At 43.9% G+C, this 27,967-nt stretch overlaps 1 protein-coding gene across 13 annotated transcripts; it reads left to right on the plus strand.

Moving 5' to 3' along the window:
- Positions 1 to 354: 354 nt before the first annotated feature.
- LOC118512362 (SLIT-ROBO Rho GTPase-activating protein 1-like) lies at positions 355 to 27,967 on the plus strand. Of its 13 annotated transcripts, none has more exons than XM_036056677.1 (14): positions 355 to 596; positions 5,487 to 5,946; positions 18,738 to 18,921; positions 19,001 to 19,166; positions 19,248 to 19,598; positions 19,684 to 20,172; positions 20,247 to 20,514; positions 20,591 to 20,803; positions 20,885 to 20,990; positions 21,053 to 21,277; positions 21,355 to 21,526; positions 21,607 to 21,686; positions 21,760 to 22,411; positions 24,556 to 27,967. In XM_036056677.1, the coding sequence occupies exons 2-14, from the start codon at positions 5,805 to 5,807 to the stop codon at positions 25,816 to 25,818; spliced, it is 4,311 nt and encodes a 1,436-aa protein (XP_035912570.1). In that variant the 5' UTR covers positions 355 to 596; positions 5,487 to 5,804; the 3' UTR covers positions 25,819 to 27,967. The 13 variants fall into 13 exon arrangements, with proteins under 13 accessions (XP_035912570.1, XP_035912569.1, XP_035912568.1 ...); XM_036056676.1 differs by having other exon boundaries at positions 355 to 526; XM_036056675.1 differs by having other exon boundaries at positions 355 to 512.

The following is a 27,967-nucleotide window of genomic DNA, read 5'->3' on the forward strand; positions in this document are numbered from 1 at the left end:
TGCATAGAAAGCGATGTGGGACCAGTTTGAACCGAACAATCTCTAACTGAATGTCGCTGTCGGTCACGAAAAAGTATCCCTATCATAATGGCATCGTCAGTCGATACCCGACATGGTACGATACGTGTTAATAATAAATATTTCAATTCATTTTAGAATAACGTACAATTCAAATGTAAAATAATTCGGATGATGGCAATACAAATCTGTGCAGCATATTGTGTTATTACACGGACAGAGGGTTTTTTCTGTCAAACGCCCTATTTGACAGAAAATCACCAATCAAAAAATTCGTTGTCTAATAACCCCATAAATACAGCATCACAATGGGCTGTCGAGAAGCAATTCCGTCATAATGCGAGCCGGAATGACAGCTTCGCGTTCGCGGCTTTCCCTCCTCCTTTCTAAACACTCGAACGGTTTCAGTCGTTGCGTCGGGTTGTTTGTTTACAAGCCGGAAACGAAAGCGGAAAGTGTCAGAAAAAAAAGTCACCGGAACATTTGTGTAGTCTGTATGTTTCTCGTGGTGCGGAATCAGTTGCATTCAGTTTGTTCTTTAGTTGTTACACGCTTTCACCATCAGCCGAATTTATCTCGTAATGCTCGTTTCGCATTCGCTCAAGTGTTCCAGGATCACCGCGATCAATCGTTAAACAAACGCTTCTTGGAAAATGTCCTTTCTTTGTTTCGCTGTGAATATTGCTCACAAATTAAGCTCTAAAGTTGTCTGTGCTACAATCTCATCTGCATTGTTTGTTGCAAATGTTCGTGCACTGTTGAGGAAGTTCGAGTTGTGTTTTGTGGAACCTGAGCAAGTGCGACAGAACAATGATTATTACTTAAACAATAACAATTAAACATCGTATTAAGTCTACCAACTCGAATACTTACCAGGCACTTTGGCCGCTGTAAAATCCGTGTACGAAGTCAGGTTAATTGCTGCGTTGATCATCACTGTATGGTGCTGAATTTGCTGAGTAATGAAACGGCTGTCGTTAAAACCGGCCAGTGCTACGTTTCACTCTACATGGCAGTGCTGCACTGCACGACGACATCAATGTGCGATCACTTGCCCTTACAGCATCCGCCCATTTTTTAGAAGAATCGTTTTGCTGATCTCTTGTGTGATTATTTAAATCGAAATATTACACTAAAATAGATTATTTGTATTTCTTCTGCTAATATTGTTTTATAGGTTGAAGAACACAGTCTACGTAAGATGGTTACCGCCTAATGTTATCATTGAGCCATGGGAAACACTTATTAATACAGTCGTGCACAGAATCCTCGAGAAATTTGAGAAGATTTGATCGTTAATCTACGCTAAAACGCGTACGCAAAGTGCTTTTGATTATTTCTCTTAGAAGGTGTAAATCTTGAAATCTTTGGAAAACTATTGACACTGTTGAAGTTTTGAAACTTTGAAAAATGATTAAACTGTTCATCTTAAGGTTGCACTTTATCCGAGATTTCTCCCATCGAAAGAGTATTATTAGTCCATTTCGATACGTGGTGTATCGGTTCGCTCGCGGTTCTACCCCATCTTCATCAACCTTGAATGTACACACCACATGCTTACCGGCTGAGCCAATCTTGGAACTATTTTTAGGATTCCAGTTCTTTTCCACGGCCTCCAGTGGTGGGTAATCCTTGTCCATGGCACACAAAGATGACATGGAAGTGATGCGTTCGTTAGGCTAGCAGCAGCATCAGCAGCAAGCAGAAGTATTTGTGAAGCACTTTGTTGAAGTATGAAGAGATTGGAGGAACAAAAACCTTTGCAGAACCTTTCCACTTTCCCACGAATGTTTGAGACGCATGGTACACTAGAGAAGCATTAAAGCATGTTTGCAAGCATTTATATTTTCTTAACCACATATGGTGCTGGCCTAATGTTATATGTATTCGTGTAGTTACGAATTACAAACATACGGAAAAAGTGCACAAAACGAGCTTCAGTATTTTCTCCAAAACTGGATACTTTCCGTGATCGGGATTTACAAACGAACGAACGAAGAACGGACCACAGCCAGACGTTTGAAAATGCGTTTCCCCAAAATGTGATCCACAAAGCAAATGGGAAACAGATGTTTCTCGTCACAGTGCAAAATGCAGCAAGAAACCACTCAGCGATGGATGCTAGATCGACCGCGAAGAAAGAACGATCGTAAAGGATATCAAACATCTCGAAGGATACGTGCAAGCAAGCCATATGCGTGGCAAAGCACACACACACACACACACACACACACACACACACACACACACACACACACACACACACACACACACACACACACACACACACACACACACACACACACACACACACACACACAATGATTAATGTATCTTTTCGCCGTTCGAATGTTTTTCAGAAACTGTCCATAAGGAAGGCCTTTCCTTCCGTATGTATCGTTAAAAGGGAAGCTTCTTTTGCGCTAACTGCTGAGATGCATGGGACAAAGCGTTGAGTGCTTTACTGGACGGCAAGAGCTCATAACTCAATTAAATGGTGGAACATCGGCAACTATCCACCCTCGGGGGGAAACTATGCTAAACCACAAACATACCATGGGTCGTGTGGACAGGTATGTTATTAATAAAATAATTTAATAAATGAACCATATACACCCTGCGAAGTGCATACATGCATTCTTGAGTGCACTATTGTGTGTGTCTCAAAGAAATATTTATATTAAACTTTGTTAACATGATTAATTGCTAGCTTTTCAATTGGCATGTGATGCTTCATCTGTTCGATAAATGCATATGTATTAGAAAAAAAGGAATTATGTGATAGAAACATCGAAAAGTACAGTAGATTTACGGGTGATTTGAAGGAAAAGTACGCAATGTTGGTCATCGACGTAGGTGTGGCTGGCTGGTAGCCGAAACGCTTCAACCTTCGTGACGATAGCAAGACCTTTGGGAGTTTCTTAATTAACGTAAAAGGTAATTCCCGATAGTATTAGATAGAAAGCCATCCAGTCGCCCCTAAGACAAGGTATATTCTCTGCCGTCAGTGGAAGGATGTTGTTTGAAGGCTTGTCCCACCCATGTGGTGATAGGAATTGATCTTCACTATACTCTCGTGATAAAACTTGCCGCACCCTATGCTATGATAAGCAAGTCTGCGCTTAGTTTAACCTTTATTCGATCTAATGGAAAGCTTTTGTAAATTTATTCGCTTATTGATTATGCTAAAAGTGTGACTACGTAAAGCACTAGCTATACTTACGAAGTTGTTCAGAGGTGAAACAAGAGGCGAGAAGCTTGTTTGGAGCCATCTGCATTTCTGTCTTGGTCGATTCTAATTCTCGCGGCGTTGACCGACGATCGCTGTCGCCCCGGACGGACGGAAGTCTGCACCGTGCCGGCGGAGACACACGGCACAAACAAAAAAGAAAACTATCCTACACTTGGCAACGGTAGCAGGACGTTGCGCTCTGCAGAACGATGGCGGCGACATCGCAAGCGTCTGGTGAAAACCGGTTTACGCAATGTTCTACCACCGCCGCCGCCTCCGCGAGGTATGGAGCGATTCGTTCTGCACATGGCCGGTGGTAAACAAAGGGGAGCTAAGGCTCACACGGAGGACGGTTTTCTTCAACCAGCAGCAGATCTAAGCCGGCTGGATGGGAGCGCTTTTGAGTGTGGAAGAGGACCGTTTACTGCCAGTGTGCCTTCAGTGTGAGGGAAAGACACACACGCGCGCGCTGGTGCTACGATATCTGCGTTGCCGACCGACGTTGACAAACACTACCAAAGCATAACGTTCTTATTTTAGAATTTTAACGATATTATGAATATCGGACCGGTTCGTTCGCTCGGCTAGTGGCAAACGGAAGGTGGCGAAAGAACGGGACAAAGAACGCACGATGGGTGTGGTGTTGCTTGTTTAATGCGTTGTTTAGTGCTCGATGCAGCAATGCATTCGTAAGGTATTGTAAGGACGGCTTGATGTGGCCAATTAGGCTGCAGAATATTCCTGGAATGTTTTTTTTTTCCAGTCGGCGTACACTTATTCCAGAATAAAGACCGACACTAGGTGTCCAAAGTGGAAACGGAAAGCTGCATCAGTAGAGTGTTCCTTCGATCATCACCTAGGATGCAACCAGGGCAACTGAAATCCCTCCAACATTACTGTACCTTCCATCATCGACAAAACAAAGACAGTCCTTTGCTCCCTTCAGTGCGTGCTGGTTGGGGGATGCTCGATCGATCTTTTTGTGCAGTTTAAGTCGTTTTTGGGGTGATGAGTTATGTGCTCTGTTAAGCGGGAAGGGACGGCTGTAATGGTGTAGGTTTCAAGCTCGTTTGCGGTAATTGTTGCGCAGAGTGGAAATTACGATGATACGAAGAGGTCAATTACGTCATCGAATGTCGGCCATTTGGTGGAGGTCCGTGTGGAAGAAAATGTGGGAGTAAAATGATGCGTGCAAGTGGAGCTGTGTTAGCTCGCCGAGAGTGAACGGTGAACAACAGCACGAGAGAAGCCGAGAGCAGCAGCATCGATCGCGATCTCGGCCAGCTGAGAGAAAGGCGCAGCAACAGCCACAGTTCGTCCGTCCGTCCGTGTTGCTGGTGTGCGCAAGCTCGGCACAATTTAGCAGGCTCTGTCCAAATCCCCGCATACTTCGATCTCGACATTCGCCTTCGCGACCACGCGAGCCGGGTAGTAAGCGATGAGAAAGTGAATCTGTTTGTAGCTTGAATTGTATAATCTCGCATCGATGGCGTTTTGCCTGTTGCCGTTGGCGTTGTTCCCCGTTTTCCTGAAGTGTTTCTTTTTGAGTGTGTTTTTCCGATCCCAATGCTGTGTGTGTGTATTTTATCGACGGTGAGAATCAGGAAACCATAATTGGCGGAAATCGTTTGTTACGTACAACTTTTCCACGGCAGAGCAAACTATTCCTGCTTTCCGGTCGTCTGCCAGTACTGCCAAGCTTAATTGTATTGCTCCAGTAAGGAGGGTTTTTCTACCTCGATCCTCTACAACCTGCCACAGCGGTGTCTGCATGCATGCAGCTACTGAGATCAGCGCCATGCGTAGCAAAGAAGAGGTCGAATGGAAAAGTGATGCGGCAATAAATACTGAAAAATTTACCTTCTCTTAGGTGCCACGTGCGTGCGGTTGTTTGTGTGTGTGTTCACAGCGTGTGGGCGTGAGAGGGTGGTGAAAATTTATGTGTCGATCGTAAACCGATCGACACTTTGCATACGCTTGTTCGCTGTTTTTGTTTCCAATACAAACGCCTACCACTGCTGCCTGTGAAGAGAATGAGTTCAGAAGAGCAAAGCAAGCTATGGCGATCTCTGGGCGGACTCGAACCTTGGCTTCAACGATTGTTCTTAAGTGATGCAATTAATACGTGGCTCGAAAATTGCCACGGTCTTTGCTTATAAAAAACGAAAATGTGCTTTTTATTGTATGTGCGAAATGTATTAAATTATATTTTTAAACCTTTTAACCGTAAAAACAGGTTCTGTGCAGTGAACTTAGCAAACATTGAGTGAAACAGCTGAATCCATTATTCAACAAAGAGTGAAGTCATCTATACATCGTGCAATTGTGTCGCTCGGTAAACGGTCAAAGATCGTGCCAATGATCGCGAAAACTGTGTGCGTTGAATGCAGTAAGTGCATAGAATCGAAAAACGAACAGTGAGTAGTGCAGTGCTTAGTGTGATTCGACGACTATTGATATCGGAATGATTGTAACGATCAGTTTGTGATTTTGAAAAAAAAAAAACAAAAACCGCCTACTGTATGTTCTACGGATAGCATATGGGCCCAGATGTATGATTCGACCATTTGAATCAGTATTTAGCGTACCAAACATCGGCGACATGAACGGCGTTACAATGATGGACGAGAACGACATGGATATTAAGAGCCCGATACGGCGTCTGGGATCTACGAGAAAGCTGAATCTGTTCAACAGTAAGTATTGGAAATAATAATAGTAGTTCCAACAATATTTACTACGACCCTTGAGAGCTGGACTTGAAATCAATTTACATAATTTATATAAAAGTACACGGTGTTGAACAAACCGGTAAGACTAACCTACGGGTCATTGAAGGTACTCAAATGCTCTACAAACTTAGCAATTAACCAAACAACCAGCTATGCAAAATTTGAATTGCACAAAAAGATCAGTCAAGATCGAGTGCACCAATCGTTTGATCATATGGATATGTTAGCACAAATGGATTGCGAATCTGTGGAAGATTGCTAATTCCAAACTTGGTACCACAGAATCTAAAATCTAAAAATCTAAAATTTGTAGGTTCCCAGTGGCAGAGGCGATAATTACACTACTTGATTTTTTGAATACCTTACATTACATATAACCAGCCTAAGTAGTCTTACTTAGTCAGACAATTTTGAAATACGTTGGAAAATATGGTAAGATCCGTCATCGGAAACTCACAGTTCATCTAAGACATGTGGTTCAACATCAAATCACGACTCAACCGTGCCTCCCATGTACAATCTACTGATGATTTAATTAATCAAATTAGCCAAGCAGGTTGTGATAAGGCGGGATGATTTATAACTTAACTACCACAATCCTTCTTCCTGTAGTGCTCTGTACACGTATTTAACACTCAATGTAAGGGTAGAATAAGGAATACGGCCATCATGATTAAAAAAATGGTAGAATATGCTTACAAGAATCTATGAAAATGACCTAATCAGTCAACCAAAGTCCTCTTAAGATTAAACAACAAAAAATGACCATGATCATTGTTATCATTCATCGGTTATAAGTCAAATGGAAAGAGCAATAGAATTTGGGTTGTGTGAAGCTGAGTTTACTGATAACAATACATTATTCATGTAAAAAATGCATGCTTCAGATGAAGTCACCGACAAAAAACGACATGTTTATTCATTTTTTTATGCAATCTGTGATCGTCACCGTATTTTATTGCGTTTGCTTTTCGTCATAAAAAAAAGAAAAATCGGATTACATAGACCATTCGGTGACGCTCTAGTAATTTCTTATCGAGGTGGTTTTTTTTTTTTCAAACCATCTTGAAAAAGTAAAAAGAACTTACCAGAAAACTGACCATATTGACGCAAAATCCTGATTGACTCATTTGTAAATGCACTTGTGCATAAAAAAATAATGCTGTTTTCATCCACGAATCAGCATCTTATCTGGCGAGTCTGCCGAAGCACACCAATTGATTTAAAATATGTGATTTTTTTTCTTTCATAAACATCAACGCTCTTCAGAGTTCCCTAAAAATAGACTTTCCAATTATTTCATCAAATTGCCCTTAACGTTGATTTCGTTTGATTCTCCGAGGGCAGAAACAACGTCGGTCTGAGTCGATCTAATGCATCTGGATGATAGGGGGATGGATTATGTTTGAGTCGCTCAGCATTACAGTTAAGTCAATCAAGTTAAATTGCTTTGTTTCAACGAGTTTTCGTGTTTATCTGGGGAAAGGGTGTCTCTTTCTCTTTGGGGTCTCTCAGACGATCTGTACTGGACAGCGGCACGGAGATTGATCCATGATCTCAAAAGGTTTCAAATTGGTCTGTTGAGATGCATTTACACATGAGATGCGTGGTTGAGATAAGTGATCGTAAATGTAAAAACTAATGTTGCAGACCTATAAAATGTTCTGAAGGGATAATATAATTCGCTTTTTCAGTGTCTGTTTTGTTGAGCATTATGGAACATATTACTTAAAATGATTTCTACTACTTTTCAAAATTATTTTTGTATTAAAAATTGAATAATTTAATTATTCATGTATTCATGTACTTCTTCCGTCTATTATTTCTAAAAACTGGGCATGTGCTTGTTGGAGTTCAACTGATAATTTGTTGAATTACTTCGTACATGATAAGCTCTCCTAAAGAACGTACCGTTTTCAAAAGGATATTTGTTACTTGGGGCTACTTAGGGCAGGTGGTTTTAATGCTATGCCGTAGAACGTCACCGTGCAACAGAGCCACATTGGAGTTGGCGTTGTTTGAAATGACCTGTTCTGTGTTTTGCTTCTTACGGCTTTGGTACGATAACTTGCGCCTCAGCAGTACTGTTTATTAGCCTTGGTGCTTAAAACAGAAAAAATAATATAAATAAAGCTGCTAAAACACAAACACAACCGCTAAACAATACGGGCAAAATGCAACCAGCGAGAACTCCCCATGGATGGGGTCTTTCTGTGAAGGCAACCGAGAATATTTGTGTGTTTGTTTTTACTTGCAAAACTAAACATGCTTCAACAATTGAGCGCTAAGAGAGTGGAAAATGTAACGCATATCCATCCATTCTCACCACTTTGCGGTGTTCATAATGTGCATTTAAGTTGGTGAAGCCAATTTTTCATTTTGGTATTGGTTTTATGGATATTTTGAAGTATTATAAATTTGTATGTAAGTTACACACACTGGTAAGAATTTTGTTGTAATTTTTGAGCATGCTTACTGTTGGAAAATAAGAACAAGAGACAGACGTTTTCTTTGAAGGTTCTAGTTCGGCTTTATGGTTTTTGGATGCTTATAAGATTTTGTCAGTTTAAGATTTGTTTATATGTTGGTTCGTGATAAATGGAACGTGTTTATCATCAGTTATATGAGTTATCGAATGTTTTTAGCATGCACCTTATTACATTTCACTGGTTAGTAAAGCACTTTGCCTTCTTTGCCTTTTGCATCCCAACCTCGAAAGCTCCCGGCCGGCGAGATCTGGTCATCAAATCATTCTGCCAGGTCTGTTTCACAGAAAGACCTGGTCCTGTTCATAAATATCGCTATTGCTTTGGCCACCGGACTATCCCCGCTATTTGAGTTAACTTTCTCGTTTACGCCACTATGTAAGAAAACCAAGGAAATAATTTCTGTAAGAGGGGAGGGGGGGGGGGAGTTCCATTTTTATTTAAAGCGAAAATGACTTTGAAGAAAAACGAATCTACCTCTGATCTAACTCAAATCCAATGAATCGAAAATGAAATCTACCTTGTTGAATGATTTTAATTCATTTAGGAAACTGTATGTTTCCTACCGTTTGGTTCAAATCCGGCTCACGCGTTTTAACGCTATAGTTGAACACTTCAAGCGGCATTGAGTGCATGTTTTCATAGCGCAGACTTACGGAGGCGTGCTTGTATGTGTGTGTTGATGAAAAAACATAGCTTGCTATTTCACCAACACGTAGTTGATGCAACGCACTTACACAATGTTAACAGCATGCTTCGCGCATCGTACGGCGTGCTCACATCCACCATTCAGCTCTCCGGCATTAATGAAACAGAAGCCTAGGAGAGAAGATGAAGGAAAACTGTCCCTTACGCATACAATAGCACACCAAAACGGCGTTTGACGGAGTTGGTGGAGGTCGTGTTTGAAATAGAGTAGGTTATTGTTTCCATGAAAACACGGATGCTGGCCGTAGTGCGTGGTTTGGTCGTGCCCGTTGTCGTAGTGATGCGAATGTTATTTGCCTGCACATTTTGTTATTGTGTTGTCCGGTACAATTTTCTCTGTGTTCGCCGTGCGTTTGTGGTGTGCTGTTTTGTGTTGAAAGTCCTCGATTTTGTGTAAACATATATTCAGTGTTCGCATCTTGCTTTGCCATAAGAAGAGTGGAAGTGTGTGCACATCAAACATGCAAAGAAAGGACGCTAGAATAAAAATGTTGCGTTCAAGATTTGCCAAATATCGGCCTTTTTTCCATTCTTGCATGTGAAATAATCTTAAACCAGACATCATTTACTCGGCTCTTTGCTGCTGGATTGAAAGAGTTCTTTGCTAGTTCTCCCTAAGTGTGAGTGTTTCTTCTGTGTGAAAATGTGTGTTTTCCAATCTCTCTCGCTCTCTCGCTGTAGTTGCACAGATTCCCATTTGGTGGTGAGCGATAAATCCCATCCAGTGGGCCTTGGGCGCGTTTCATATGATTTCGATCTGCACACAGCAGCAGCGCTCAATGCAAGGTCCGGCTTGAAATGGAACAGCATCCAGTTGTGAACGACGTCACTTCCTCAACTCAGAGTCAATGGTAGGCTCAGGAAGACAACTGAAAAGCTCTCTCACAGCTGGATGGGTTCGGAAAATTGTTCTCAATCAGGCAGGCTCTTGCTTTGATAAGAGCACAAAGAATCGAGAAAATAGTAGCGGGCGTGCCTGGTGGAAAATCGGATTAATCCTTTGTCTGGTGTGAATATTTGGTGCTTGCCGAAGCATTGTAACTGAAATGTGCGGTGTTTGAAAGATCTGTACAGTGAATTGATAGTGAATTCTATGCGTTTTGTGTGAGTGCGAATGACTCGTGGAGCAGTAGTGCAGTAGTAGTCTTACTATGTGCAAAGTTGTGCAAGAAAGTGCTATAGTCTCGCGTGTATAAATAGAGTGATTGAAAGTCTCGAGTGATTAAACATTAAAATTGCGCGATGCTATAGAAATGACATGCATGCGTTGGATCGTTCGTACCAGCCGTAAATTGATCTTGGCCGTAGTAATTGATGCGTCTCAAATTACTTTCGGTCTGACTGAATCGGGCTTCCTGCTGAACAAGACGGCCCCAACGGCCCCACACATTCAAAACAGCAGCAGCGTTCAGTTCATGTGGCGTTCAGCACGAGAATTGATTTCACAGACATGAAATGAGGTCTTAAAGTGGGACAAGAAGGGACGGAAAACGCTACGAAGAAGGCAATATTAAGTTCTTCACCTTTTCGTGTTGAAAATTCGTACGCTGCTGCTTCCAACCGATTGGAACCAGTTCCAAAGAATACGAAATGAGTTTAGTCGTCCATTTTTTTGGGTTGGTTGATTTCTTTCTTGCAAGTTAATTTTTAGGCACGCAAATGAGATAAGAGTTTGGCAACACTTGAGTGATATTGGGTGTTTACAATGCTATAATAGGTCAACAGTATGCACAGCTCAGTTTATTTGGTAGAATATGTTGCGTTTGAAATACAATCCCATGGACTTTATTTCGCGTCCTTGTTTTTACGATAACCTGTTTGTTAATATACATTTTTATGATATTAATGTGTTGTTCATATGACTATCGTGTTTATTATGAAACATTTGGTGTAACAAGGGCATAACGCAATAAATCGATTGCAAAAAAATACGCTCAATACATCGCAAACACACAGCCTCAGTGAGAAACAAGATGTTTCAAGTTGTGGCATGTAGAGAGACTTCCGTGAGACGACCATATCCACACCGACCCACAACAGACTGAGAAACAACCAAAGATATTGGAAGCTGCGAAGAGAAGCGTGCAAGTGCGCAAGAGAACCCCCTGACTCGCTGGGTTGGGGGAGGACACGGCGAAGAATAAATCAATTTTCCTATTGCGTTGCTTTCCTTTTTCCAACTATTGCCCATTTCCGGAAAAATAGTGCTCCAAGATGCACGGCGTAAAACCAATTTTTGAATTCTATGTTTGTGGTTTGTGATCACGGTTTTGGAAATTAAAAAGTGTTGCTGCCCTAACTAAAACGCTCTAAACAATAGATTTTGACTTACACCAATTTGTTGGAAAATTACAAATTCCAAACGCGCGGAATTAAATTGAAATTAGATTTACAACTGTTGAAGTGAACGGAAGAAACTATTAGTAAATAGTGCAAATTCATTGAAAGCATTTCGCGAAAGAAAAAAGCAGATAGCAAAAACTAAACCCAGCTGGGCATAACATTTTACTTTACCCAGACCGTGTAATGAAAAGAAAGTTGGACTGTTGCAAAACAATCAACCAAACAAAGTGAATGCGCGTGTGGTATGAGCTTATTGTTGTATCTTATCTAAAAAGTTTATCTCATTTATGTTTCTGTAGCCGCAGCAAATACTGGTTTTTATCAGTTTGTTTAAATTTCTCGCGCTCAGTTTGCGATAGCTAATTTGCAGGGTCAATGTAAAATTAATTGTATCCAATATCAGTGCAAGCGGTAGTATACATGTTTGCTACTAATGTATGTTTGGTTAAAAAACGTTGGACGCTTTGTTGGAACAAGCACTGAAAGGGAAAGAAAACAGATCCACCACGTTTGTATACAGCACACCTGTCATGGGATTGCTTTTTCGACAGATCCAATGATAACGAACGAACGCGAACGATCGCAGCGAAACATGAGGCAAAGTAGTAGTAGTAGCTGTTCATGAACTTGTTTAGTGACGGATTTTCATCGCTTTCATATTTTCCATTGCAAACGGCCCCAGCCTACCTAGCAACCAACAAAGCGAAGTAGTACTGCTTGGGTGGAAGGGTAGTGTTGTTGTTGGTTTTTCTTTTCCTTTAATGGCGGAATGTGGAGTAGCGGTAGCAGTGACTGACCGGCCGTCCGTCGTCCATCGAAAGATGATAAAAAAAAAACGCTTGTGATTACACGAATACCTCTTAGGACATGCACTGGAAAACTATGCGTTACCCTTTTATTTTGCCCCACGGTCGATCACTTGCACGGATTGGTTGGCGGCGCTCTCTGCAAATATTTCCCGCAGCGGCTGATTCCCTTTTATGGCTCGAGCAGAGGAAAACGATGGAGAAAATTTCCCTTTCCATCTTGTTGCAGTAAACTAATGCTATTTGTGAACTTGTACTGGAACTGGTTCCTTAGTCAATTTCTTTTCTTTCTAGCTGGGTATAGATTTGAACGCTGGATCAGATGTTTTGAAATTTCAGTTTTAAATTTGAAAACTATTGAAGTATATTCCAATCCTTACATTCTACACTGCTTGATACTATTGGTGAAAAAAATCCATTTTTCGGAACGGAACGAAGGTAGTAGGTTCGTTGAAGCTACTTTAAGGGGAAAATGTTAAATAAATCTTTAAAATTCATATAAAGTTTGCAAAAAAAACTTAAAGTTTAGAATAACGATGTTGAATTTTGAAGAATAACGATGTTGAAAAAATCATTAAAATCAGACATGATAAACACACGCTCCTTTTGCCGGAAGGGGTCCTAGAACCATCAACATGCAAAGTGTCTTTCCGAATCACAATGAAAAGTTATATGATCTAACAAAGTGTATAAGATAGATTATTGTAAAGAAAATCTGATTCGATCCAGGAATTTAAGTTTAACTATCATAGACAATGTTGTGCGTTTGTTGATGAGGTCAGTTGGAAGTTGGACCAAAATTAGTTCGACTTCAGGAACGAGAACGTTTTCTGGAATGAAATGGTCGAAATTGGAGCAAAACAAATCCACACGAGGTTCCTCACCATATTTTTGAATGTATTCTTTGTGTTGAACCGTCAACCAAGGGATAACTAAGCGGAAACTACCAGGTATTTGCCCATTAGATGCAAACTATTGATTGAAACGAGCCACCGACCAGATTTAGCTCGACTAATGCGCCAGAATCGCTAAAGGGTAGACCGTCAAACGCACGTCACCAAGCAAAATTGCGCCAGAAACATTGAATCTAGCAAACAGTTTCATTTATTCGAATTTTTATAAGAAGCATGCTTAGCTTTATTCCCTTCGCATTCAATTATACTTTTCATATTATTCTCCAAACGGCCCGCTAATCAAAGGCAAATGAGTTTGAGAGCACTGGTTTAAATGTTTCGATATTAATAACATAAACGTGAACGGTAGAAAGTAGTTAAATATCATGCCTAGGTCTTAAAGCTGGGTGCGGCCCGGTGGAAGATGCGACAGCGGCGCTGGTCTTCACACGGCAGGATCGGGATTGAAGTCTCATTTGAGCCGTTCCCCCATGGTGAGGACTGGCTATCCAACTATGCGGTATCATTAAGTCTAGTAAGCCAGAAATGGCAGGTATGACCTTAAGAGGTCGTTAGGCCAAGCAAAAAGAAGTCTTAAAGCTCTGCTAAGGGACATTTGTAACCAAAAAACTGGAAATTGTTGTCGGGAAATTTGCTTGGAACATAATTACTTGAAAATATAAATTGTTTCAAAACAACAGGGCGTTTACTGCCGTGCACATGCACACGATCGTCTATGCGTCTTCACTGAAGACACGCATGACGCGCAATCACTTGCATATTGCGGCATTGCGCAACACGATGATCTCGATTCTGGTCTGGCTGTACAGGGGGTGGTAATGAGAGTGGGAAATGGGTGGTAATGGACGGACGGAAAATCACATGATGCTAATGTAAATAAAAGCCGGTCGGTTAGTTGGTTTCCGCCGCTAAGGTTAAATGCCTACCGAAGTATACGAATGGTCAAGTGTCTACGTTTGGTCAGAATGTTAGACATGTGGAATTTAATTGAATGAAAACCAACAAACCGTGTAGGACTTGCAATTGCCGGGTTTGCTGTTTTTTTTTTCTTCTAAAACGTATACGTAAATGACCTGCGGAAATAACGGAAGTTTTATTTTGTCGCGATCGGCGTAACCATTTGCAACCTGAAAACCGGAAGCAATGAAAGCATTTATGGTCAAACTGGCCGACGGTGCCGAGCGTTGTGTGACCATCACGTTTGGGTCTCCGGCGAACGCCGCACGCCGTCACGTGTTTTTCGATGCCAAACGAAAGCAGTTTTACTGATGTAACACATCAACACACATCTCTGGGTTAAGGCATCTGCAGCGCGACGCTGTGCAAGTCGTCTTTATAATCGTCCAGTTTATGCCTGGTGTCATTTATGCTCGTAAGATGTTATATCGCTTTCTTGCCTTCTGTTGTGCTGTGTGTGAGCATAAAACAAAAACAACCTTTCACTCACACTTCGCTCTCGGGCTCCGTTTTCAGGGTGCGAATATCTCCACATTGTTGTTGTTGTTGCTGTTGAACGAGAAAGTCAGTGAAATTGCGTAATGGTCTGCTGACTTTGTTTTCGACGTCCTTTTCGTCGTGCGAGATCGCCACGATCACCGGTGCAAATGTCAACATATGGAGATGGGGTTTGGGTTCAGCATCAACGGGCATGCTCATGCTCTGGGTGTAATTAATTATCGTATGCCGCGCTCGTTCGATTGATTGAGCACTTCCCATTCTCACCGCGACATCGATACAAACAACGACCGGGGGAACTGGAAATGCATCCCTTAAACACCACAACCAAGCCAAACGAATCGACCGCGGATGTGCGGTGTGTGTGGTCATGATATTATAGGGGTAGTTGTTACCTTTTCACTTTTTAAAACGTTGGTTTGCGTTGGTCTGCATTTGACAGTGGTGGAACAAAGGAAGGCTCGAAACAAATCTACGCGCTCGCAGCTGCCCTGCTTGTGCTTGTTGCACCACTGCACTTGGCTTGATTGGTTGAGACTGAAGTTCGCAGTACGATGCTCTCAACAGTAGTTAGAGTTCGTCAAAGTTCAATTGGCTTTTAAAAATCGGTATAAAATTGTCATACAGATATTGCCAATGTTTCATCGAATTTAGTGTATTTTTATTGCAATTCACATTATGCTCCGTTGAGCACTACAGCCATTGGCCATCGTGCAGCTTGTGCGGTGGTGTGTTGTAGATCGCACAGATGAAACTTTCACTTTTTTCATATTTTTTAACCACCATCAGGTTGTTGGGAATGCATTGTGAAGGGGCTAATAATGGGTTACTTTCCTTTCTCTGGGTGCACCTTAAACTTAGATTCCTTTAGGGAACTTTTTTCATCGGGAATCGTAAGATTGACAAGAATTTTGGACTTTAAAATCTTTGTTATGCCCTAATGTGTCGAACAGTAATTCTTTCCAACTTATGCGTCGGATATGACGACCATGTACAAATCTTTCTACTGCTAACTGTGATTGATAATTGCGATGTCCCTCTTTGGTTGTGTGCGGATGTAGCTTTCAAGAGCTTGTATATCCACCATTTAATGTGCCTCGTCGTACATGGTGGTGGTGGTGGTGGTAGTCATTCCAAAAACAGTATTCTGTTGTCATTGGTTTTACTTAACGATTCGAACGTGCGACGCGTTTTTACATTACGTAGCAAAGGGCAGCAAGGGTCAGACCATGTTCTTTTCCCCCAAGGAGCACAGCAGAACGAAGCAGCGTGTGTCTGCAGTTGTTAGGAAGAGATCTCGCTCGTTGTTTGCTTGTGTGGTGGAATCAAAACAAAAACACAGCTGAGGAAAACCATTCTTAGACTTTTTGAAAGAGCTCTCCCCACTGACACTGGGCGGGGGCTGGGCTGTGTTGATCGACATCTGTGTCGTTTCAAATGTCCGCCTGGAACTAGGGAGGTTACAAATGTGTCTACAAGTCGACGTCCCATGGATTGCAGTGCTGTAGTGTTAGACATGCGCATCGGTACGTTTGTGAATGCATCTACCGTTCATTCATGGCTAGAGGAGGATGCATTTGAATGATGGTCGAGAATTGTGGAGAATTTGGTTCCGCTCGTTCATCCAGGCAGGCAATCACCGGGTGCGTTTGTTCGTAGGCTAGAGTTTCCGGTGTGGGCAAACTAAATTTAACCGTGTGCAAGCTGTGTTTAGTCCATACTCGTTCCAGTTTACAGTGTTTTAACAACAATGGTCGAGAATGGTGCTGTAATTATTGTAAAGTTGCGTCGGGACATCAATGATAATATAAAGTGCTTTAAGAGCGTGTATATTGCGGCTGATAAGCGTGTTTGATTCGATCAGAACAATCCAAGCTTTTCTTTGGTACAAAAACACACAATCTTTATAGTGAGTAAAGGTCGAACAACTATCTGGCCATTGCGGGATTGATTGCGTTCTGGGTACGATGAGAGGCTGTATGGTGTCGAGCTCTGTTGTGCTGTAGGAATATGTTTATTTCGTAACCGCCCTGCTTTTCGTTGCCCTGTGGCCACTGACTTGAGAGACAACCGGAATGAAGATCATCTTCAGCTCAATTGGTGTGATTGCGACTTGTTTCCGGTTTTTCCATCGTAATGTGTGGATTGAGTGGAACTGATAAATTTAAACCAACCAGCTGCTTTACGTTTGTTTAGAAAAGTGATACAGGTTGGAAGGCGTAACACAGCGTGTAAAGAAGAAGAAGAAGAATAAGTGTACGGCAGCGAATCTCATTCGAACATTAAAGTTTAAAAACAGTGTTGTTCAGCGTGCAAAATGTTTCAATGCATAATACAGCAGCGTAACGGATGGATCCATCAACCGAGTCCCGAGTTTCGGGATGTCTTCCCAGGTAATACTTTGTGGAAAACTGTTAAAAATCGTCCAGTGTTATTTATTTTAAAGTTAAACGTTCCCTAGATGGGGCTGGTTTTGTTAAGGAGGTCTATAAGACGATGTGGGCTCAGCTTACCAAACCATTTGGAGATGGATGTTTGAAATCACAGCTAGGCCAGAAAAGGTTCTGAAGCAATTGTTTTGTTTTTGATAAAAAGATGAAATTCTGTAGTATTTGTGTTTGCTGGAATGCGATTTCATGTGTTGCAAGTGTTTTATTTTGTTCAACTATTACGAACTAGTTTAAATTTCACGCCCGATTTTTAGTGGAGGAAAATGCAATGGAGAACGCGTTAGTGCGTTAGTGTGGATGGTTAAAGCATCCCCCACCGTGTATGCAAAACGTGAATCGTAAAGCAAAAGAAAAAAAGCTTTGTTATTCAAACGATGCGTATGAATAATTAGTCGGACAACGGCTGTATGTATAGCAGGCGCGTCGGATAATGCCGGATTTTGTCGTGAAGTTGCAAGAACCTAAGGCATGCAACCGCATCTGGCACCACCGTTCGTGTTGATGTGCGTGTCACGAAGTCGTGGAATACAATGAACTCTAGCCTAGCCACACGTTAATGGGTGGATATGAGTTTTATTGCAATGCATGGGTTTTCCATTTCCGTTGTATGCTACTATTGAGAGGCAGAAGCTAAACCTCTGTCATATTTACCGAGCTAATTTGAAATTAAATCTGCTGCTTAATGTAAATGGAACAACTACTTATATTAAAAAAAAGGCCAGAACAAAATGAAAATCTAGTTCATAGTTTAATATATTTCACAGGAAAATCATCTTTGTACCACCATGCTGCTTTCCACTCAGCATGGCCACAATGGTGCAACGCCTTACGCCATAACGTATCTTCTCACGGAAAATGTTTCCCATTTCCTGAAGCTTACATGCGTAGGAGTCGGTTTCGGTTCACGTTAGTCGGTTGAACAGCTGCAAAACACCTCGAAAGCAGCATCGACCCTTCAGTTGGGGGAGAAATGATTGAAGAATGAAAAATTTGTCAAGAACTCTGTTGCGATTGGGGTGCGGCGGCCCATGCATTTCCTGGGTCTGCACTCGGATGTTTGGAACAACAAGCGGCGAAAGCGGTAGATTAAAAGGGGACTAACATGTCCCCCGGTCTGCCCCGCCACGAACCACATCGCGTCCATCCACGGAGAGGAACGGTGACTCATCGACGAAGGACAAGGGATGGTAGAATAAAACGGATGCAATTTGAAATGGTCGGTAGTGATTCCGACAATGGAATTTGTGTGTTGGGGTGTGAGAAAAGGCCTGCACGCGACTGGGTTCAATCTTGGTTTACACTACAGTCGACGACCGGGCAATGCGGCAATGCGTTAGTAGCGTTGTGGATTTGAAAAACGAAAATCTATATGCTCCCGAGCTATGTTGAATTGGAAGACCGATCGGCCGCATGTGACACTGTGTAATGTTGTGGCACCACCCCATACATGTTGTCGTTGAATGGATCTATCTAACTGATTTGGATTAGCTTTTAAATGCAAAAAGAGTTGAAGTAAACGTTTGATTCATGTTCTCACCGGAACACTCGTTTGGAGCAAATACATTAACATCGATTTGTATACTTCATTTGCAGATATCAGACAGCAGCTAAACGAGCAGCTCAAATTTTTGGACGTCCGCATGGAAGCACAGATAGCACTCGTACAGGAACTACAAGACTTCTTCCGACGGCGCGGCGAGGTGGAACTGGACTACAGCAAAAGCTTGGACAAGCTAGCTAAAAGCCTACAGCTGCGACACAAAGAGCAGCGCCAAAAGTGAGACATCTTGAAGCATCCTGTCGGAATGTGCGCGATGTTACTACTACGGTGAACTATTTTCTCTCCATTCTTCCAGACGCGAGCAATGGCCAATGTTCTCTTCCTACTCGTGCTGGCAGCAGCTTGTCAATCAAACCAAATCTCTATCCAGAGACCATGCGGCCATGTCGGAAATTTACTCTACCCATCTGGTGGCCCGTCTGCAGACCGTGTGGGACGACGTCCAGCGCATATACAGAAAGGTAAGAGGGAGAGACGGTACGATTACCGCTGATTACCGAGTTGGGATTGGAATTATGACCGTGTCCGTGTTTTGCTTACAGTGTCGAGAGATTGGGTTTGAGACGCACGTGGAAATACTGCGAATCTTACAAGAACTCCACACGAACATGAAAACGTACCATACGCTGCAGACGGAAGCGAAGGAAGCCGAAAAAAAGTTGCGACTGGCCGAAAATCAACGGATGAAGCTGCAGCAGAGTGTCCCCAAGGAGAAGCTGGATCGCAGCAAAAAGTATCGTTTGATCGAGAAGGAGGTGCTGAAGCGTAAAAACAAATACACGGACGCACGGCTGAAAGCGCTGAAGGCCAAGAACGAGTATCAGCTATGCCTGGAAGCTTCCAACACGACGATTCACAAATATTTCGTCGAAGACCTGAGCGATCTGATTGATGTAAGTATTTGCTGCCGCTTGGTTGCGTGAAGGAGGCGAAGCAGATTGAGCTAACGTTTGCATTGCGCGCGTGTTGTGATTGCAGTGCATGGATCTTGGTTTCCATTCGGTTGTGTCGCGCGCTCTGCTGATGCACGTCTCCGCGGACCAGGGTCGGTGCCGGGCGGTGCTGCATAATGCCGAAACACTGTCGCACATCGTCAACTCTATGGACAGTCGCGCCGACAAGCAGAAGTTTCTTGAGCAACATAGTGCCGCTTTCATGATTCCGAAGCGGTTGGAGTTTCAGGGCCAGGACGAGGACGTTGAGCCGGAGCTGCAGAAGGCGTTGCATCAGGAGATGGAATCTCGGCTGATGCAGCTCGAGCAACGCGTGAACAATTTGCGCATGGAGTCGGAGGAGATATGGAAAACGCTGGAAACGGCAGAAATCAATCTGCTCGATATACTCAACACGAAGGACTATGACTGCGCTGGCGCGTTTGGCGATGGTGCAGTCGCCTTCCAAAAACCCGAAAACACGTCCGTCAAATTACGATCGGACAAGAACGAAATCGAGGAATTCTATATAACGGTAAGACTCCCCTTCTCGATACAAAATGCCCGGCACGAAATCTATTGTTTCTTCTTTGCTTACGGTTGAAACAGAAAATACGCGAATACATTCTGGCAACATCACGGATAGCACGGTTGGACTCGAAGGCGGAATATCTTCGTAATGCGTTAGCAAAAGATTCGGCCATCAAAACGGACACGCTGACGAAGTCGAACGTGCCGAAGCGGAAGCGCATCGGCCGCATGAACAAATCGGGTCGGCCGAAGCTGTTTGGCGGCTCGTTGGAGGAATACCTTGAAGTGTCCGGAGAAGAAATTCCATTAATTGTGCGAAGCTGCATAAGAGTTATCAATCTCTACGGTAAGCTGTCTGTCTATCAGAAATGTACAGGTTTGGGCTTGATGACTGATAAGATTACTTCCGTTCGTTTGTTTAGGATTGCACCACCAAGGCATATTCCGAGTCTCAGGATCTCAAGTAGAAATAAGTAACTTTAAAGAAGCCTTCGAACGGGGCGATGATCCGCTGGCTGAAATGACCGATGCATCCGACATCAACTCTGTTGCGGGCGTTTTGAAACTCTATCTACGAGAACTGCGCGAGCCACTTTTCCCATTAATCTACTTCGATCACTTTGTTCAGCTGGCGCGTAAGTAGCAATCGAAAAACTGTTAATCCATCATTGCGGCCTCTGTTATGAATACTTTGGTACGTTTCCCTCTACTCGCAGAACTCGAATCCAAGCACGACATCGTATCAGGCATTCGTAAATTCTTCCTAAGTCTACCCAAGTCAGTGGTGGTGGTTGTTCGGTATCTGTTTGCATTTTTGAACCAGTAAGTACCAAGAATCGCCACAAGGTGTAGTGTATGTGTGAAATAACTCATTATCCATGTAGCCTTTCCGAATATTCTGACGAAAATATGATGGATGCTTACAATCTGGCTATCTGCTTCGGTCCCACATTGATGCCAGCCCCGGAGGATAAGGACCAAGTGCAGTATCAGAATCAAGTGAATGAGCTAATCAAAAACATCATCGTCCATCATGCCGAGCTGTTTCCGAAAGATCTTGGCGGAATGCAGTATGAGAAGTTTATCACTTCAGAAACCTTTGAAGACATGTTAGTATAGTTTTCACTTACCCAAGTTGTTCAATATTGTCTAAAACTTCTTCATAAATGTGCGTACTGTTTTGCAGTGATGTTGGTGACTCGCCCACAGAGCAGGTATCGGAGGATCCCGATTCAGAAGTGTATCCATCGGAGGATGAGTCGGACACGTTCGAAGCAATTGTTCAGTTCGATTTTAACGCACGATCCGAGAGAGAATTGTCGTTACGGAAGGGAGATACTGTGATACTGTACAATCAGGTCAGCATAATCCAATTTCTCGCGGGAATTTCAATGTGTTTGTTGTTAAAACTACTATTTTGTTTTTCTCCTAATTGCAGGTTTCCAACGATTGGTGGCGAGGTGCAGTAAACGGCAAAACTGGGCTCATTCCGGATAAGTACATATCGCTAAAAATCAAGTAAGTTCAAGAGGCTGCTGCCACGAATGATTTTCACTTGCCACGAATGATGTACATGTGGTTGTACTTTTAGGGACGAAGATCGCGATAAAAGTGAACATTTGAAATCATCCAGTTCGGAAGAATCCGTCCGCAAGCGTCGTCCCAGTGGAAACATTTCACTCAACAGTCAGCTATCGATTTGCACACAAAACTCCAACACACTGTCCAACATTACGTGCGGTAGCGATTACACTGCGTCCACCATAAGCGCTGCCACAGCTTCGGCCAGCGGGCACAGTGTGGCTGTCGGAGCGACTGGCAGCGGTGGCGGCGTCGGCGGCGGTGGCGGTGCATCAAGCAGCAGCAGCATTGGAGGAGCTGGGTCTACCGCAGCAGGCATAATGCAGCCAGCGCTGGCATCTCCTGGCCATCCGCAGTACCATACCATTCAGCACGCACCGGTGGCCTCTTCCGTTCATCACTCGTCCACAGCAACGTCGCAGCAGTCGCTCACGCAGCAGCAACCGGTTGCTATAGTGACGCACCAGCCACCGTTGCCGTCTGCGCACCTCGCTCCTCCAGTGATTGGGGAGAAGTTGGGCGGCGAGCTGAAGGATGCGGACTTCATTCACTACGATAGTGTGGATCACTTGAAAGCATCGCCGTACAACTACCACGACGAACCGCATTCGTTCGAAAACTCGTTCGAGTTTGTCGAGGATATGGCTCTCTTCACATACGAGGTACTGGAGACCACTGTATAATGCTATCAAATATCCTTCCTGTATTTTCGTTGCTATGTCTCAAGTTCATTACCACCCATACCGTTGAATGTTTTGTGCGTGCTCCTGCAAGCCCGTGAAGCCGTCTGTTTTGCTTGTTATCGATGTTTGTGTGTCAAGCGTTCAGCAATGGCGTGGTGCATCAACCTTCCGATCGAAGCTCTCTCGCTCGCCCACCAAAACAAAAAAAGGCAAACCCACCAACCGGAAAAGAAGGTCCACGTAAATGTCCTTCAAGGCTGCGAGAAGCTTTTACACAGCAAATCATTGTAGCTTTATAGTATCGTGCTCCAGCCATTGCTTTCGTGTAAAGAAAATTGTGTTTTTCTTCTGAAATGCGTCCACGTTTAGTATGTCGGATCTCTGAAATAAGCATTTTTTTTCGTTTGTTTTCGTTTATTAGCTTCTTGTGTGTGCTTTGCGCTACGATTTGGTAATCCCTCCACCACACAGTGCGAAGGCGTTCTGTTCGTGCTGTGGTTGGTGGTTCGTTCCACTAATTGTTTGAATGCATTAGGCCTAAGATTACATGATTATGAAGCGCTAGGAAGCGTCGTTTTTTTCTGTCAGTTGTGCATGTGAATGTCAGTGTTTCTGTCGTAGCTTTAGTTACAATTCTGTTTGATGTGTTGTAGTCGTATTGCGCCGTAGATTGATTCCTTATCTGTCCTCATGCTGCAACGTTGTTTGCTCTGTTGGTGTAAGCCTTCTAGCCCAGCTCTGTCTCTGTTGCGTTGAATTCAGACAGCAGTAGTGTGTACGCGCGACCAGGCTATAGTTGTGTTGTACATTAAGCATCGAAACAATTCGAAAAGACAACGACAGTACAGTGTAGGAAGGAAGAGTGGTGTGTAAAATGTGCTTCATTTGGAAGCGAATTAGAGTTGCGCTTTAAAATAGAGTTACACTAACATTAGTTACGTTTGCGATCGAATGCATAAGGCAGCCCCGGTACGAAAGTACACGAACGGTGCCACAGACTGTGACACTGTGGTTAGTTCAAACATTTAAAAGCGACCTTTCAATTCCCTTCCTCTTGTTCCACGCAGAGTGGAGACTGTCTGTACCGGTAAGCTAAAGGCGGCTAAATGCCATTAAATCATATTACATATGATGAATCACACTAGTTATTAATGTCCACTAAAGCATTAAGCCACAAAAGCAGCACAGTTAACGGTTAAGTTGCGAAGAATAAACTCAAGACACACAGCTCGTGAACTAAATAATTCAAACAGCAGCGATCCTTGAATCCTACCATTTATCTTTAACCATTAGCCGTGCTCAGTGCTGCAGGGTATGTTGTGGTTTGTCGTTTGAACCTGTTTTAACTTACCTACATTATTGTTATCGCCGAGTGCCCCAATCCGTGTGTTTGCTGCGCCATGCACCCATTTCGTAGCTTGCGTACTAGTTCATCGAGTAAGGTCGACTGTGTTCTCCAGGCTTTTAAATGAGGCCAGGCGAGAGAGAGGTGAGCGTATGTTTCCGTACCTAAAACTGTTAGCTATTTAGAAAACTCGGATGTTACTGATACACGTTACCACGGTTTGATGAATAATGGGAAGCAATCCCCCTCTCCCCCCCTGCCCCATTATCCATCAACAACACCACACCGCTTATACTAACCATTTAGGGTAGGGATAAAAAGGACGATTGATGTCAATTGACAATAGTGCGTTGTTCAACTGTGTTAGTTAAACTTGGCTATGTGGAATCAACAATCACCTAATATAGTATTAGAAAAAGGAGGCAGAGCAATAGTTTGAACGCTTAACTTCGAATAACAAATCCGTTGAAAAGTGTCGCGTTGCGGTGGATGTGCATGACGGGGCAAAAGGCAACAAGCTTTAGCAACAGCGCCACCATTTCAACCTTTCCTTCTATTTGTTTCAATATGACATCTTCGTAGAATAGACCCCAAAGTTAGTGTAAGTCTCACGCTTTTTTATGCATTTTCGTTCACACGCTTCATTAACCCGCTTCACTCGCCAAAGTTGCTTTAATTGCTTGTTCATCACGAATAAAATTGCTTGTTTCATCGCTCAAAATCGTGGCTCTTCTGCCAGATGAATGAAATCCATTTCTTGTTGTACACTCTCTTCTAGACATCAAAACCATCGGAACCGATCTACGCAGAACCGACCAAAATAACGATGAACCGCGAGAAGTCGCCCGCGGCCGACAGTGGTACGAGCAGCAACAGCAACGACGAGGAATCGGACAACGTAGAAATTCGTCCGCGGCTCGGCGGGATGGGTGATCCACCGGAGCACAGCAAATCGACGCTGGGGCTGAACCGGCGCAGCGAATCGACGCTCACCAGCACGAGCAAAACGGTGGACGTAGACGGCGATGGACCGGCGGCGACCAGCACGGACGACTCGACCGACCAATCCCGACCGATGCGCAAGTATCACTCGAAGAGCTTCAGTTTGTCCGAGAACAAGCTGTCGCTGGCTGCGGCCGGCGGTGGCTCGGCCACGCTAAACGTGTTTCAACAAAATCGCGACCTGTGGCAGAAACGTGCCGCACAAAGCTCCTACCAGAATCTGACCACGTCGCGCATCCTCAGTCGCAACCGAATTGCGCCGGATCTGGTGATGGATTTGCCACCGTCCGCCATTAGCAAGGAAACGGCGCACGCGTCGCGCGAATCGCTGGACACCGAGCTGGAGGACATGACGTCGGCGGAACGCTTTGCGGCCCAAAACCAGTGCACGCTGAAGAAGAATGAACGCTTTTCGAACGAGTCTCCCGTGTACGAGAACAATACGATGAAGAAGGAGGTTAAGCTGGACGTGAAAGGCGGCACAGCGACGGATAAACCGAAGGCGGAGGTAAAGCCACAAGAAATCAGTATTAAAAGCTCCGCCAGCGCAGTGGAAGTGCCGCAGAAAATTGAAGACTGTACCACGACGGCCGGAAGCGCCAAAGAGGAAGAATCGAGAAGGATATCCGGTGCCGGTGCCGGTGCCGCCATACCGGTTGTGTTGTCTTCCTCGCCTGCAGGTAGCAGCACTCCGAGCACGGTGACTGACGAAGAAGCGGAAGGGGTCGTTGAGGGCGTTGGCCTCTTGCCGGCAACCTCCTCCGTCGCTGGCGGGAAAGAGCTCAGCAAGAGTCCCATTCCGGTGCGCAACACGCAGAAGTTTGTGTCTCAATTTGCCGATTTGCATTTAACTGGCGGTTGCTTGATAAAGTCCACGGAAGGAACGTCGGCAGCGACCGTCACTTCCATGGCGCAGGAGCAGCAGGCCAAGAGTCTGAGCTCGTTCAAGCCGCAGGTGAAGGTCAAGCCTCAGATACTGAAAAAACCGCAGGTGCTGCCACCGCAAACGCCGGAGATGCAGCGCCGCAATGCGGACTAGAAGTGGCTGCTGTTCTCGCGCTCCAACACTTTCAACATGTAATATCGCTGCGTGTGTGAGTGGAGCGACGAGAACTGGGCCCGCGCGAAGGGACGGTTGACTCGTGGAACGCTCTCAGGGTTCCCGAACGAGTCTACAATTGGTGCAAAGTTTACAATCTTCATACGCATAACACGATAATAAATGTAACAGACTTGCGCACAACAATACATACAAACGATGGAAGATATTGAAGGCTGACGTACGTACGACGGACGATACGATCCATAACAGTGGGTGCATGCATGCGTGCGTGTGTGTGTGTGTATGGTTGAGGGAATGGGAGAGTGTTGCGGAATTGAACAGGGCACGAGAATGGATGGAGGAAAACACCAATATTTCGAATATATACATTGATGGGGGCAACGTTTTTAACGATTAAGAAGACTGGGTCGGTACAATACACAATACTCGTAAGCAAGGGAAAGCAAACATAAAGCGTAACGTTAGAGGCACACATGGAAGGACAACACCATGGCCCAAGGAAGTCAAATGAACTGATGAAGGTGCAGGCCAGTGCTGTCCGCCAGGTGCCGTTTGGCGCAGTCAGTTCCATTATTCGGTTCTTTCTTTCTCTTACGAACAACGAAATTACTCTCCGTAACCGGGACACCACCGGGTATGATCTGGCAAGCTGCTGCAGGCTTGTGTTTCTCTTCCCCTATTTTAAGTCGGACTGTGTTTTAATGGTACCGGTAGTTGGATAGCTCGACTCCTTTAGTAGCACTTTAATAGCTTTACACATTCTAGTACGGCCACGTGCACCTCAAGCTCAAGCAGCAAAATGCAGCACCAGCGAAAGTGAGCAAGAGAAAGATGGAACACCGGAAAGCCGTAACGAATACAAGGTACACGAGACGAGATTTAACCAGTAGCAGCAGCAGCAGTAGAAGCTGCCCTCGCAGGGCGCATAAAGGATTTGGCGGCAACACAGAACAGGGAAGCTAGGTATAAATGTAGGTGAATACGAACTAGTAATAGCTGCAAACCCCTTTTACTCGAAACAACACTATATACGACGACTGATACGACTTTGGCAAATGTAACCACTTACCATGTTTTACTGTTTACAACTCTGTACATTAATTCCTTCTGTTTGATTTAAATATCCCCTCCCCCATCGCCCTCTCCCTTCCCCTATACACTCCAGGGGCTCTCGTGCTGGCGGTTGTTGTAGCAGCAGGCAGGTAAACGAGAAGCAGTGTAATGTATGTATGTCGTATTATATCCATACTGGCAGAGCAAACGTGTAAAGTACTCATTCTAACCTATTGCATCGTCACGATCATCATCGGTATCCTTCGAGCATAACCTCCAGCAGAACCTATTTAACGCTATATCTGTCGTACTACAGCAAACAAGCAGCATAAACAGCAACCGTGACAGTTACTATACACCATCCATTATTGCAATACCATTTCTAAGCACTCTTTCAATAATTAAGATGCAGTAGGCGATGGCGGACGGCGGGTGCATGCTGCTGAGGCTGTCACCAGCCAGCCAGCCAGCCAGCCAGCCAGCCAATAGCAGTATCCAATAGACGAATATAAACCAATAATCTCTTGCTATCTTCCTACCTATATTATCCCCACTGTAAGTCGTGAAGAGCAGAGATAGAGATGGTGCAAGAGAAGCCGATGAAATATTCCCACATACCGTGCTAGCAGAAACAGCATCATCAATACACTTTTGTTGCCATTGGAGGAAATGTCAGTGTTAAAGTATGCCATGAAATCGGAGGTACTATGTTCAGGGTTTTTAGTTCTAGTGCGCTTGCATGGATGGTCAGCACGGACGACGCCATATCAGGACGCGCGAGCTGCTGATTACACCAAACGGCGATGAATGGCGCATGGTGTGACCGTTTCGAATAAGTTTACCCAGTTTTTCCCACATTTCCAGCGAGTGCGTGTTGCTGCGAACGGGTGGATTCTTCTAGTGGGGTGAGATCAGTTGGGTGGGTAGTGGGCAGTGAAGACTGCAGTAAAACGCAGCAAGCGAGAAGCAACGCGAAGTATAAGAAATATACATACTTCTACAGATACATACTATGCGAGATGGCGCATCCGCAGTATATACAGAATAAATGTGAATCTAATGTGAAACAGTA

The sequence above is a fragment of the Anopheles stephensi genome, chromosome 3 (genome assembly GCF_013141755.1).
Source record: "Anopheles stephensi strain Indian chromosome 3, UCI_ANSTEP_V1.0, whole genome shotgun sequence".
Taxonomy (NCBI): Eukaryota; Metazoa; Arthropoda; class Insecta; order Diptera; family Culicidae; genus Anopheles; species Anopheles stephensi.

Excerpts from the sequence above, each read along its gene's own strand:
- LOC118512362 (XM_036056677.1), top strand. The coding sequence starts at position 5,805 with ATGATTCGACCATTTGAATCAGTATTTAGCGTACCAAACATCGGCGAC. Across the intron at positions 5,947-18,737 it reads AAAGCTGAATCTGTTCAACA|ATATCAGACAGCAGCTAAAC; the intron begins GTAAGTATTGGA and ends CTTCATTTGCAG. Across the intron at positions 18,922-19,000 it reads CACAAAGAGCAGCGCCAAAA|ACGCGAGCAATGGCCAATGT; the intron begins GTGAGACATCTT and ends CCATTCTTCCAG.